General features: G+C 32.6%; 1 protein-coding gene across 2 annotated transcripts in view; it reads left to right on the top strand.

The window, feature by feature from the left end:
• The window catches only part of LOC136043844 (multiple C2 and transmembrane domain-containing protein-like), a 202,613-nt gene that overhangs the window by 73,211 nt on the left and 114,801 nt on the right, over positions 1 to 14,601 (top strand). For both annotated transcript variants that reach the window (XM_065728782.1, XM_065728783.1), the window contains exon 6: positions 10,427 to 10,532. In XM_065728782.1, the coding sequence (XP_065584854.1) occupies positions 10,427 to 10,532 (106 nt within the window). The remainder of the gene's footprint in view (positions 1 to 10,426; positions 10,533 to 14,601) is intronic.

The raw sequence follows: 14,601 nt of genomic DNA, 5'->3' as shown, positions 1-14,601 counted from the left end.
GAGGATAAAGCCCGGGGAAATATCGAACCGAGTGATCGCAAATAGCGAAAAATAATTTGCATAAGACGTTACGATCATATTTACTTCTATTTGCAGCAATTCTCGAACAGCCGATCTGAATTCTAATCTTTGGATTAGAAACCAGTCGAGAACGAAAAGATTTTGAATTATTCGTAAGTATCAAACAGTTCGTGGTAACGAACTGCAGTAAGGAGCGACCCGGCTCAATAGTGACCGAAACTCTAAAAAACGGGATTTTGATACCAATAGTTACATCAAAAGAATAATATTTTTATACTGATTCTAAGTACATAAGTTTCATCAAATTTATTCCCACCCATCAAAAGTTACGAGCCTGAGCAAATTTGCCTTATATTGGAAAATAGGGGAAAACACTCTCTAAAGGTCATAGAATCTTAACGAAAATCACGCCATCAGATTCAACGTATCAGAGAACCCTACTGCCAGAAGATAGATCATGGATTCGTGTTTATTTGTTGTTTTTTTTCCCAAGGATGATCGTATCGACCCAGTGGTCCTAGAACGTTGCGAGAGGGCTCATTCTAAGGGAAATTAAACATTCTAGTGGCCTTGTTAAGTCGCCAAAAAAATTGGAGGGTACTTAGGCCCCCTTCCACGCTCAATTTTTTCCCAAAGTCACTGGTTCAAAATTTTGAGATAGCCATTTCGTTCAGCATAGTAGAAAAACCTAATAATTATGTCTCTCGGGACGACTTAATCTCCCACAGTCCCAGGGGGAGGGGCTGCAAATTAAGAAATTTGGTCATTGTTTACATATAGTGATGATTATCGGGAAGTGTACAGACGTTTTCAGGGAGAGGATTTCAGGTTAAGGGGCGGGGGTCGGGGGTTACGTGGGAGGATCTTTCCATGGAGGAATTTGTCACGAGGGAAGAAAATTTCCATGAAGGGCCCGTAGGGTTTTCTAGATTTACTTAAAAAAGAAACAATGAGAAAATAAATAAAAAAAAGTTTTCAGCTAGAAGTAAGGAACAGCATTAAAACCTAAAACGAACATAAATTATTACGTATATAAGGGGTTAGTCTCCTCCAAAATACCTTGCTCTTTACGCTAAAGTATTTTTAGTAATTTCAATTATTAATTCTACAGCCTTTGTGATTCAGGGGTCATTCTTAAAGAATTGGGACAAACATCAAGCTTCAGTGTAAAGAGCGAGGTACTGACAAGGGGTCGAACTCCATCATATATACGTAATAGAAATATACAAATATAGAAGTTCGTTACGTAAGTTAATTCGTAAGCTACGTATATTGATTACTAATAAAATCGTTCGTAAAAAAAAGAAGTTCTAATTGTCTTTTTAAGTAACCAATAATTGGAGTGCAACTAGGAACCAATAATTGGAGTGCAACTAGGCCTCCTCCCACATTTCTTTTTTTTATAAAAATCGTTCGATCAAAAGTATACAAAATCCATTTAGCCAAAAACAATTAATATGCAAATTTCGTTTTAATTATTCATGTGCCGTGAGCCAAAATAAAAACAGACATTAATAAATAATGTTCAAAAATTAAATAAAAATAAAAAAAGTTTTTTTTTAACTGCAAGTAAGTAGCGACGTTAAAACTTAAAACGAACAGAACTTATTCCGTATATGAAAGGGGTCGTCGCCTCCTCAACGCCTCGCTCTTTACGCTAAAGTCTTTTATTGTTTTAAAAAATAGAACTGTGACAAAGAGGCAATCTTTAGCGTAAAGAGCGAGGCGTTGAAGAGGGGACAACCCCTTTCAAATACGGAATAATTTCGGTTACCATAAAGTAGCTCCTTATTTGTTTTTCTTTATTGTTACTCGCACTTTATTCTTTACTTTATAACTTTTTACATTATATTGTCTAGTTTATTCTTTCTTTGTTCTTTATATTCGATACTGCACTTTATTCTTTATTGTTCCGTTCAAGCTTAGTTTTTATTCTTGAATACTGCTAAAAGTTAGTATTTTCTTATATATAATACATGTGTCTGTTTTTTTTTTTTTTTTTAGCACTGAAGGCGTCGTAATGGAGGTTTATGCCAGAATATCTGCTTTTTCTTTCTTATTCAGTGGGTAAAATTTATCATCGTTGCTGGTTTTTCTATATATTCTCTCATTACTATTTTTTGAGGGGGCGGGGGTCTTCAATAATCACTGCACTATGCACTGCAGTCTCGTGATTCACTTGTTAGAAATTAGCCTGATCTTGTAATAGTGAACTTGATCTTGTATCTTTTCTTCTACGAGAGTAAGAATACTGCCTTTCCCCTTCTTTGTGCAGTTATGACTACAAAATTGATTAAACTGTTAGAATGTTTGTAATCCATTGGGGAAAAACTGCTGATATTCGATTCTTGTTTTACTGAAATTGTACTGAATGCTTTCTAACTATCGATGTTAGCATTAGTAGTGAAGCAATTCATATTCAAAAATATAATCAAACAGTTCGTGGTAACGAACTGTAGTAAGGAGCGACCCGGCTCAATAGTAACCAAAACTCTAAAAAATGGAATTTTGATACCAATACCTACATCAAAAGAATTGCATTTTAATGCTGATTTTAAATATATAAGTTTCATCAAGTTTAGTCTTACTCATCAAAAGTTACGAGCCTGAGAAAATTTGCGTTATTTTAGAAAATAGGGGGAAACGCCCCCTAGAAGTCTTAGAATCTTAACGAAAATCACACCATCAGATTCAGCGTATCAGAAAACCCTACTGTAGAAGTTTCAAGCTCCTATCTACAAAAATGCGTGTTTATTTGTTTTTTTGTTTTTTTTTTCCAGGGGTGATCGTATCGACCCAGTTGTCCTAGAATGTTGCAAGATGGCTCATTCTAACGGAAATGAAAAGTTCTAGTGCCCTTTTTAAGTAACCAAAAAAATTGGAGGGCACCTAGGCCCCCTCCCACGCTAATTATTTTACCAAAGTCAACGGATCAAAATTCTGAGATAGCCATTTTATTCAGCGTAGTCGAAAAACCTTAGGGGACGACTTACTCCCCCACAGTCCCCTTGGGAGGGGCAACAAGTTACAAACTTTGACCAATGCTTACATATAGTAATGGTTATTGGGAAGTGTACAGGCGTTTTCAGGAGAATTTTTTTGGTTGGGGGAGGGGTTGAGAAGAGGGGGATATGCTGGAGGAACTTTCCATCGATAATTTATCATGGGGGAAGAAAATCTCCATGAAGGGAGCGCAGGATTTACAAGCATTATTTAAAAACACAATGAAAAAATAAATATGAAAAAGTTCTTTCAGCTGGAAGTAAGGAACAGCATTAAAACTTAAAACAAACAGAAACTATTACCCATTTGAGGGGCTCACCTCCTCCTAATACCTCGCTCTTTACGTTAAAGTATTTTTAGTAATTTCAACTATTTATTCTACGGCTTTTGTGATTCTGGGGTCATTCTTAATGAATTGGGACAAAATTTAAGCTTTAGTGTAAAGAGCGAAGATCTGACAAGGGGGCGAACCCCCTCATATATGTAATAAAAATATGAGAATACAAAAGTTCTTTACGTAAGCTAATTTATAAGTTACGTAAATCTTTTACTAATAAAAATATTCGTAAAAAATTAAAAGTTCTAGTTGCCTTTTTAATTGACCAAAAAATCGGAGGGCAACTAGGCTTCCTCCCCCGCTCTTTTTTTCTCAAAATCATTCGATCAAAATTATGAGAAAGCCATTTAGCCAAAAAAAAAAAATTCAAATTTCGTTTTAATTATTCCTCTGCGGAGAGCCAAAATCAAAACATGCATTGATTCAAAAACGTTCAGAAATTAAATAAAAAAAACAAGTTTTTTTAACTGAAAGTAAGGAGCAACATTAAAACTTAAAACGAACAGAAATTACTTCGTATATGAAAGAGGCTGCTTCCTCATCAACGCCCCGCTCTTTACGCTAAAGTTTTTTACTGTTTTAAAAAGAAGAATTGAGAGACAGAGTCAAACTTTAGCGTAAAGAGCGGGGCGTTGATGAGGAAGCAGCCTCTTTCATATACGAAGTAATTTCTGTTCGTTTTAAGTTTTAATGTTGCTCCTTACTTTCAGTTAAAAAAACTTGTTTTTTTTATTTAATAAAAAATAAGCACCATATCAAAAGAATTACTTTAAGATCTTATTTAACAAATAAGACAAAATCAATGGAAAAAAAGAGGCTAAATGCAGCATAAAAGAACTGATTACGAAAAGGAAAATTTGTCTTAGTGAAACCATGAACTGAGATAAAAAAATAGTAAAATCAATACACATTGAATATTACAACATAATAGAGTCCTTTAATAGCCTATATTTTATTTTTACACCCTGCCATAAGGCTCCCATTTCTCTTAAATATTTCCTTATAGCCATCTCAACCTTTTTCTTATTATTAATTATAAAAAAAGTTCTCTCAACCGAAAGTAAGTAGCAGCATTAAAATTTAAAATGAACAGACATTATGAAGTATGTGAGGGGATGGGGGTTGTCCCCTCCTCAGTACCTCACTCTTTACGCTAAAATTTGATTTTTTTTCACTATTGTTTAAGAGCGACTCCTGAAACACAAGGGCCTTTTAATTAGAAGAATATCTTTTTCAAAAGTTCTAAATAAAGACTTCCTTATTATCTTTCTTATTTCGCAAATTATTTATTCATATTATTCTGAAGCGTTGCAATAAGAAAAAAGTATCTAAAGTACAGAACCAAATCATAATTATGAACTATACAAAAAGCTGCCACGCATTATTGGCGAACAGGGAAAACGTACTGATTTATCCGAGAAAATGCTATAATCATAAACCATTTAAAAGAGAAAAATATTCTCTAAAACCTCTCTTAAATGTTCTCTAAAAGCATATAAAAGAGAAAAATGATTCCCACCTACCTAAATGACGCAAGGCGTATAAAAATTAGTAAATTGTGAAAATAAAGAGAAAGTCAATACTTCCGTGTTAAAAAGGTCGCTTTAGTTTCTTTGATTTAGGTATTTGATATAATTTTGAAAGGAAATCACATCAATCCTAAAGCGCAGGTCAGAAAAAGAAGCGTAGTCTTACGCAAATTGGAGAACAACAATGTGTATCGGATTAAGACAGCAGCAATGTGTATCAACATTAAAAAAAAAAACAACAAAAAAACATAAAAATAACAACCGAGAACCTGATTGGTTCTTCTGATTTGAGTTTCAGGCAATTGAAAAGAAAGGCTCATTTCTAAGTCATTTTTACAAGTAAATTCTGTTTCTCTGCAGTGGAAAGATCAGAGCTACTTCGTGGAAGGAATGGCTGTAGTAGCTTCGGGAAGGGCTCGTTCGACTGGAAACGGAAATTTCTAGTGCTGTTCTTAGGAGTCAAAAGTGATTGAACGGCAAGAAGTCCCCTTCCTTGCAGTTTTACCACCCCACCCCCTGGTAACTACCATAAAGATTTTATAGAAAATTTTGAGATAGCCATTTTGTTCAAAACAGTATAAAGGTTACTTAAACATGCCTTTAGGGAAGACATGGACCCCAGAGGCCCAGGCAAGAGCCACAAATAATGGAAGTGGGGAATTACTTAAACATATGTTTTATTATCAGAAAAGGCAGGGGGCTTGTGCAATGTTTTGGGAACGGGTAAGGCTTTTAAGATGATTAAATATAAAAAAACAAGGTTTTTTAACCGCAATTAAGGAGCGACATTAAAACTTAAAACGAACAGAAATTATTCCATATATGAAACTGGCTGTCCCCTCCTCAACATCCCCCTCTTTACGTAACGAACTTTTATATTTGTGTATGTTTTTTATGTATATGAGGGGCTTTGCCCCCTCGTCAATACCCCGTTCTTTACGATAAAGCTTGAATTTCGTCTAAATTCTTTAAAAGTGACCCCTGAAACACACAGGCCGCAGAATAAATAGTTGAAATTCCTAAAAATACTTTAGCATAAAGAGTGCGGTATTGTGGAGGTGACGGACCCCCTTATATACGTAATAATTTCTGTTCGTTTTACGTTTTAATGCTGCTCCTTACTTCCAGCGGAAACAACTTTTTTTTTTATTTATTTTCTCATTATTTATTTAAATAATACTATAAAATCCTGCACCTCCTTCATGCAAAATCCCTTCACTCATGGTAAATTCCCCCATGGAAATATCCTCCCAGGTAAACCCCTGCCCTCGACCCCCCCAACGCGTCCTCCTGAAAACGTCTGTACGCTTCCCAATAATCATTACTATATGTAAACAATGGTCAAAGTTTGAACTAAAGATGTTGAACTAAACTAAAAGACACTTGATGGGGATGTCGAGCAGATGTTGTAATAAATATAAAGAAACTATTTCCATCCAGGTTAAATGACCAAAATATGAAACATATTTATGGTAAACAAAGAGAAAAAAATCTCAAATGAAGAACAAAACAGTGGGTCTGCGGCCAGCAGAAGAAAAAGAAAAGACCGACTAAACGACGGATATTTAGCCTGTATAAAATTAGGTGTCTTCAGTGCTAAATAGCCTATAGAAGAACCTAATTAAAAGAGTAAACATAAACTAATATAATCTATAAATTCTACAATTGCATTATAAAAATAAAATCTAAATCTAGAAAAAATAAGAAAATGAAAAATAAACAAGTATCTCTATGTACAATTAATACTAGCGTGATACACTACAAGATATTTATGTTAAAAATTACAAGTTTATTATTCATTTTGACATTTTTCTCGCTTTGTATGTCATAACTGGCCAGTTTGGCTTTAAAACTTTTAATGCTTATAGTAGTAACCCATGATCAAAATTTGTAAATAAAAATGAAGAGAAATTAATGAAAAAGCTTTTTTCCCAAAAATAAAGCTTTCTGAAGAAAATTAAAGAGCCATATACAAAATTAAGACACTCAAAAATGAAGGTCTATATAAGTTCGAACTTAAAATGACAAGAAATATTTTATAAACGAATAAATGAGACCAAAAACGAACGGAAATTAAAATCAATAATTACATTAGTCACAAAGATAGCAGCTACGATGTAGATAAATAAATAACCCAAAAAAGTAGGAACTATAATGAACAGTAAAGTCAAACCTAAAACGGACAAAAACAGGTGAAGGGCTGATTCCCTCCTTTAAACTTTCCAAGTCTTAAACTGCTTATATTCCTTGGAATTAATGTCGTTATATATTAAAGATATAGTTTATTTTTATTAGTTCTTTCTAGTCAACTTGGTCATTTTTATTCGTCGATGTCTCGACAAATTAAACAAAACTGCTCAAAATGCATAATTTTTTTCAATAAAGCGTGGATGACACAATAGCCGTTTGAAGGTTTAGAGGGAAGTAATAGCCCTAGTTCTGTTTGTAGCCATTTCTGTCTGTTTTAAGTTTTACATGTATTCAACTTAATTTTAGTTCGTTTTAGGATTTCGTTTTAGGATTTGTCTACTCTTTTTGTGTCAAATGGTATCATTTCTTTCAATTTTTGTTTGTTTTGAGTTGTATTTATTCTGTAATAATTATTTCTGGTCGTTTCAATTTTGAATCACTACACTACTTTATTTCTGTTTGTCTTAAGTTTCATATGGCTCTTTCACTTTTTCTTGAAAAAAATTGTTTTCAGAGTTGTTTTTATTCAATAACAAATTAAATTCAATATATTCAACGACAAGAGTCTGCAATTGCTTATCAAGCAGTCTGTGGTAACGAACTATAAGTAAGAAGCGACTCAGCTCAATAGTAACCGAAATTCTAAAAAATGGAATTTGATATCAATAGATAAATCAAAAGAATCAACTTATTATTTTGATTCCAAATATACAAGATTCATCAAGTTTACTCATACCGATCAAAATTTACGAGCCTGAGGAAATTTGTCTGATTTTTGAAAAAGCTGGTACACCCCTCTAAAGCCATGAAATCTCAATGAAAAGCACACCATCAGATTCAGCATATCAGGAGAACCCTATTATGGAAGTTTCAAACTCCTATACACAAAAATGCATAATTTTACTTTTTTTGCCAGAAGAAAGATGACGGATGCGTGTTTATTATTTTTCCCCCGGGATAATCGTAAATAATAATCCTAGAAGATTAGGAGAGGGTGAATTTGAATGGAAATTGGAAGATCTAGTGCCCCATTTAAGTAACCACAAAGATTGGAGGACAACTAGCCCCCTCACACTTCCCTTTTTCCCCAATATTATCCGGTCAAAATTTTGAGATAGACATTTTTTATTGGAGCTTGAAACCTTGAAACCTCTAAAGTAGGGTTTTCTAATACGTTGAATCTAATGGTGCGATTTTATGGAGATTCTATGCTTTTTAGGGGGCATTTTCCTAAATTCCAGGCGTGAAAATTCCACATTTTTGCAGATAGGAGCTTGAAGCTTCTACAGTGTTTCAGCATATATTTCCCCTTTTTTCGAAAATAAGGCAAATTTTCCCAGGCTCGTAACTTTTGATGGGTAAGAATAAACTTGATGAAACTTAAATTTTGAATTCATCATAAAAATCTAATTCTTTTGATGTATCTATTGGTATCAAAATTCTGTTTTTTAGAGTTTCAGTTATTATTGAGCCGGGTCGCTCCTTACTTACAGTACGTTTACAGTTCGTGGGTCACTCCACCAATTGCTTGAAATGTATCAACTCAATCTGAGCTATAAATGCAAAAAAAATCGAGTTGACGAAAATGAATTTGAAAGGCCAAGCTATGTGAAGCCCAGTCCGTTTTGCAGTCCTTGTTTTCACTTATATCCATAGATCCTCGGGAAAAAATCTTTTCTACTTTCGAGATTCTACTTTTCCTCTCCAAATTTTTTCTATTTTTTAAGTCCTTTTGGAAACCGACATTGGTCTGTACAACTAAAAAACTCTTTATCGCTCTCACAGGTAAGTATTTTATTGCTGCGCTATCAAGGTTTTTATAGTTGTATTTGTTTTTAGCTTTTGCTGTAGCCAGACACCTCGAAAGTGCATATACTGATAAAAATCTGGAAGTCATTTATGAAATTACTACAGGCCATGCAGCCTTTGTGTGAATTTTTAGGTTGTAGATTATTATTGTATTATTATATGAATTAACTCTATTCGAATCCATCCATCCAGAAGCTGTAGAGAAATGGTAGAAATATATAAAAATTGAAAAATATCATAAGGACTGGGAGGAGGAGTATACAGCATCAGGGTTTTTTTTTTTTACTATTATCGGAAGTGCATATACAAATAAGACTTAAAAGTAATTGAACATTCAGAAGTAGTCGTGAAATGAATCACTAATTTAGCAAATTGAAAATTTTTAAGGGGGCTGGGGGGTATACAAGTGGGGGAATTTTGTTGCTGTATTATTGCAATTATCAAAATTGTATAGTGTGGTACTATAGTAAGTTGTTAATAGTAGTAGTAGTAGTAGTTGTTCTCCCTCCAGAAATTGCATTTCCTAGATTTTTTCACTCAGCATTAGTCATTTGGTTAACCCGGTTTTAAAAATGTAAGGTTACCCTTTCTCAAAAATTAAAGAATTGTGACTTTTTCTCGAAATACGTTAAAAGATTTAACAAACAGCATTAAACATACTTTTTAACACAGCAACTTTATACTACAATCCCTCTTTCTCTATTTGATCATCCATTCATAAAAACATTTCCTAAAAATAAGAAAAGTAGACAGACAACAAAAATATTTAACCATTGGAAATATAATATCTTTCGAGAAGCTGTTTGGAGTAGCTTCATATTATAATGTGCCCAGACATGGTTTTTTCTCGCCAAAACCCTCGCTTTACTGGATTCTAAATTTACCATACAATTATTTTGAGAAAGTAATGATAATTTAGATTTACTACGGAAGGAAGGTACAATAATTCAAGACAGTACAAGCTTTTAAATTGGAACATTGTCCGATAAAAAGTTAGTTATTGTGCTTACTTTTGCCTTGTATTTTCCTTACATTTTAATTATTGAAGTATTGCCCAAAATGTGATTATTTATCCTTCGTTAGAATCTAAATTAGAAATTTAATTTTTTGTTGATTTTTTTATGAGGATAACCAACTTTGCTGCTGGGAGAAACTATTAACTCCGCAAACTTTAATGTTTTTTTCTTTTCTCAAAGAAAATTGAAAAAGTTGAAAGAGGAATGGAGAGAAAGAAATCTGAATTTCTGGACGGTAGGCACAATAATTCAAGACAATAATTCAAGACAAGTGTCAAAATTGGAGCATTGTCCGATCAATAAATGGGCCATCTTGCTTGTGCTTTTCTTTATATTTTCCTTGCATTTTAAACATTAAAGAATTGTCCAAGACGCGATTATTTTATTCTCCATTAGAATCTAAACCAGGAGTCCAATTTTCTTGTTGCGTTTTAATTTTTTTTTCCTAAGAATAAACAACTTTGCTGCTGGGAGAAACTATGGACCCCGCAAACTTTAATCTTGTTCTTCTTTTCTTAAAGGAAATCGAAAAAGTTGAAAGAGAAATGGAGAGGAAGAAATATGAACTTTTTGATGTAAGAGTCAACTTAATAAGAGCAAGAAATCTTCCTGCAAAAGATGCTTGTGGTAAGTTAATCATTTTTTTTTGTCTGTTTCTTTTGTAAGCTATTTGTATAATTTATGCCGACAAGTCTCAGTGATGTGGGTTCCCACGCAATACTTACGAGTAAATGATTCGAATCCACTCAGAAAATATTTTCTGCCAGGGTAGTATTGAATGCTTCGACATGCTCTCGGAACAGATAAAAAGCGTTTTCCCGAATAAGTTCTGCTAATTAGTCCAAAGGGAGTACCAAAGAGCGTTGGTGTTTTTCAAGTTGGGCTGAGGTGAGCGTAAAAATAATTTTAATTGGTAGGTTCCCTGGAAAATCTAAGTGGCAAGGCTTAAGAATAAGTTGGGAAGCGGAGGAATAGCTGCACATTTTTGGACTTCAGGTGCCTTAAGATAAGATATATTTCAACAAAGCGGCTATCACAAGCAAAAATGGCCGAATTCCCACTTTAGTGTCAGTACAAAAAAAGCAAAAATTTAAGAAATGGTCAATGTCATAAATTCTTAAAATTGGAATTAATAAAAAAAAAAAGTCAAACGATAAAAAATAGTAAAATTAAAACAGGGAAACAAAGTTAAACAGAATATATATATATATATATATATATATATATATATATATATATATATATATATATATATATATATATATATATATATATATATATATATATATATATGTATATATATATATATATATATATATATATATATATATATATATATATATATATATATATAAAACTATATATATATATATATATATATATATATATATATATATATATATATATATATATATAACTATATATGTGTATATATATAACTATATTATATATATATATATATATATATATATATATATATATATATATATAAATATAACTATATATATATATATATATATATAACTATATATATAACTATATATATATATATATGTATATATATATATATTTATATATATATATATATATATATATATATATATATATATATATATATATATATATATATATATATATATATATATATATATATATATATATATATATATATATATATATGTATATATATATACATGTATATAAATAGGTAAAACAATCTCTAAGAAGCCAAATAATTTTTAATAATTTTTTTTGAACAAACCGAATGAGTGGCACCTTCGAGCTGATTCGGGCAACTTATTCCACGCAATATGACTCGTAATTAAAGGATTAAAATCTGGCTTTACACAAGGAGTAAAAGGAACTTGAATATGATTTTTGGTATTGCGAAGATTATAATTATTCTGATCAGAGGTGAAAGATGGCGGAACACTTAGGGGATGGGAGAGGCCAGCATGAATCTAAGAAAAAGTAAAACATACACACGAAACAATATACAGTGAATCGAGATCAAGTAATGGGATAACTCTTGAACGACTAGTTTCCTTAATGAGGTTTCTAGCTTCATTGTAAACCTTAGAAAGTGGTTTTAACAATGAAGGAAAGGTTGGCATTACGTAGGATTAATTTAATTGTAAGACATTATGATAAGAGCCTAAGATTGGAAACGTATGATGTGAAAAAGGATTTCAAAATTGATCCAGGGAAAATATGTTTCAGTTTTCTTAAAATTCCAAGACTCCTGCATATCTTCCTTTTGATCAAATCAATGTGACCTTTGAAAGACAAGTTTTCATCAACAAGAATGCCCAAAAAACGAACATCTTTAGATCTATGAATTACCCCATTTGGTTGATGAATTTATGATAACTCGGGATAAATCTGAGAAACATGTGAAAATATAAAAAAAATGGACTAGGAATAGTTTAGGGTAAGATAATTAGTATCAAGCCATAAAATTGCTCTCTCAAACAAATTTTCCAAGTTTAATCGAAGCTCTGATTCGTAATTTCCCGAAGTGCCAAGTGTAAATTTTGTGATGGGGTTTACTCCATATTGGTAGGCACAATACCAACCGGTAAAATGCTTACAAAAATAATTTGTTATTTAGATGAGTTTGTGATCGTATTAGTAAGTTTTTAAATTTATTAATAAGTATTGCAAACTTAGGAATAGTATTTGTGCTTTTGACACCCCCTGAATATTGTGGCGTCAAATTAACAATTTTATTCTTCTGTATTTGGTAGATTTAACTTGACTTAGTTTCTTTTACTTATTTGGAAAATAAAAAAGATTTCTTTATCTATTGAAGGTGGTGCTGCCGTCAGCATGACTTAAGCTTTGTCTTTATAAGGTATTTTACAAGCAAAATACCAAATTAATCAGCCAAATTAAAGACAGATTTTCTTTTGGTGTATTGAATGGAATATTTTCACATTTTTTTTATTGGATGATTACTTCCCATTATGTCCTTGAACCATCAGTGAAAACAAGGCTCTAGGGTTTTAAAGTCAGTATGATTAGAAGGTTGAAACTTGTCGATCTTGTGGACTCTAAATAAGCTACCTGTGTAATAGAATCTTTGACGACCTGGGATTCGACCTGTGACTCTACATAACAGTAGCAGATTCAGGGGGTAGATTCCTGGGAGTGATATAATTTAGCTTAATTAGGTTTATGTGAATATGCTAATTTTCTACTAGTTGATAATGCTAATTTCGTTTAATCATTTATTTGGTTCGTTTTTGTTAAAAAATGAGAATAAAGTAGAGGCCTATTACCCGATTTTGAATTGGTTTCGAACCCGATTACCGATTATTACCCGATTTCCTATTACCCGAATTGAGAATGAAAAAGACTCTGCCGTACCGGAATAGTATTTTGTAGATCGGTTATTATCACAAGCAGTGTTTCCTCCAAAGGAGTATTTCTCGTCATTTATGTCATTACTGAAACAAGAGGTGTTAAAACCATGGTACATGTATTAGACTTGGTGCACTGGGTGTTTACATGTGGTGCATAAGATACTTAAGTCTGTTAGTATCTTCGGTACCTGTATGATACAGCCTCTACCTAGTGTTCTTCTCATATGTTTTACTGACGCTCAATACTAATGAAATATACCGAAGTATGATAAAAATATAGTTCTTTAGAAAAAAATGTTGGCTATATATTTGCACATTAGGGTAGGTGGGTAAAGTATAGCTGGTCTGCATGCTTAATGTGTTAGGTACAATTGTTCTGCATATTGTGAAGTAAGATTTGTTTTCTAACTTCACGGTGTCCCAATACTTTACTAAAAAAAATCCCCACCCCAATTTGCAAATATATAGCCCAAACTACATATTTTCCATCTATTCTGTCACTTCTCTTTGTCTTGACTCACGCTAAACTGTAAGAAACTAACGAGAAAATAGGTTCTATAATGGGTCAATAAATGAACAACGTCAGTGATAGGGGCTATATCATCCAAGTACCGCATCTTCATCCGTATCTTCAATATTTGGTGATTAAAGTTGAAGCACTGCAAATACAATGCAACATAGAATGCAAATTAAAGGAAGACTTGTCACTCACTTAGCAAGTCGGGGTTACTTCTACTTAAACATACTTAAATTCATCTTAGGTTTTGACCATACAGTCAAATGATACTCTTTGGGTGGCGCGTGTACGGACGTAAGGATACGACCAAATGTCAACAATATCAAACAGTTCGTGGTAACGAACTGTAGTAAGGAGCTACCCGGCTCAATAGTAAACGAAACTCTAAATAACGGAGTTTTGATACTAAAAGATAAATCAAAAGGATCGAATTTTTATGCTGATTTTAAATATATAAGCTTCATCAAATGTAGTCTTTGTCATCAAAAGTTACGAGTATGAGAAAATTTGCCTTATTTTGGATAGGGGGAAACACCCCCTAAAAGTTATAGAATCTTGACGAAAATCACACCATCGCATTCAGCGTATCCGAGAACCCTACAGCAAAAAGTTCAAGCTCCTATCTACAAAAATGTAGATTTTCAAGGTTTTTTGCCAGAAGACAGATCACGGGTGCGTGTTTATTTGTTTTTTTGTTTTTTTTTTGTTTTTTTTCCCCAGGGGTCATCGTATCGACCAAGTGGTTCTAGAATGTCACAAAAGGGCTCATTCTAACGGAAATAAAGACTTCTAGTGCCCTTTTTAAGCGAAAAAA

Source organism: Artemia franciscana, chromosome 2 (genome assembly GCF_032884065.1).
Source record: "Artemia franciscana chromosome 2, ASM3288406v1, whole genome shotgun sequence".
NCBI classification, from domain to species: domain Eukaryota; kingdom Metazoa; phylum Arthropoda; class Branchiopoda; order Anostraca; family Artemiidae; genus Artemia; species Artemia franciscana.
Note: the sequence above shows the minus strand (reverse complement) of the source record. Positions and strands in the feature narration are given on the sequence as shown.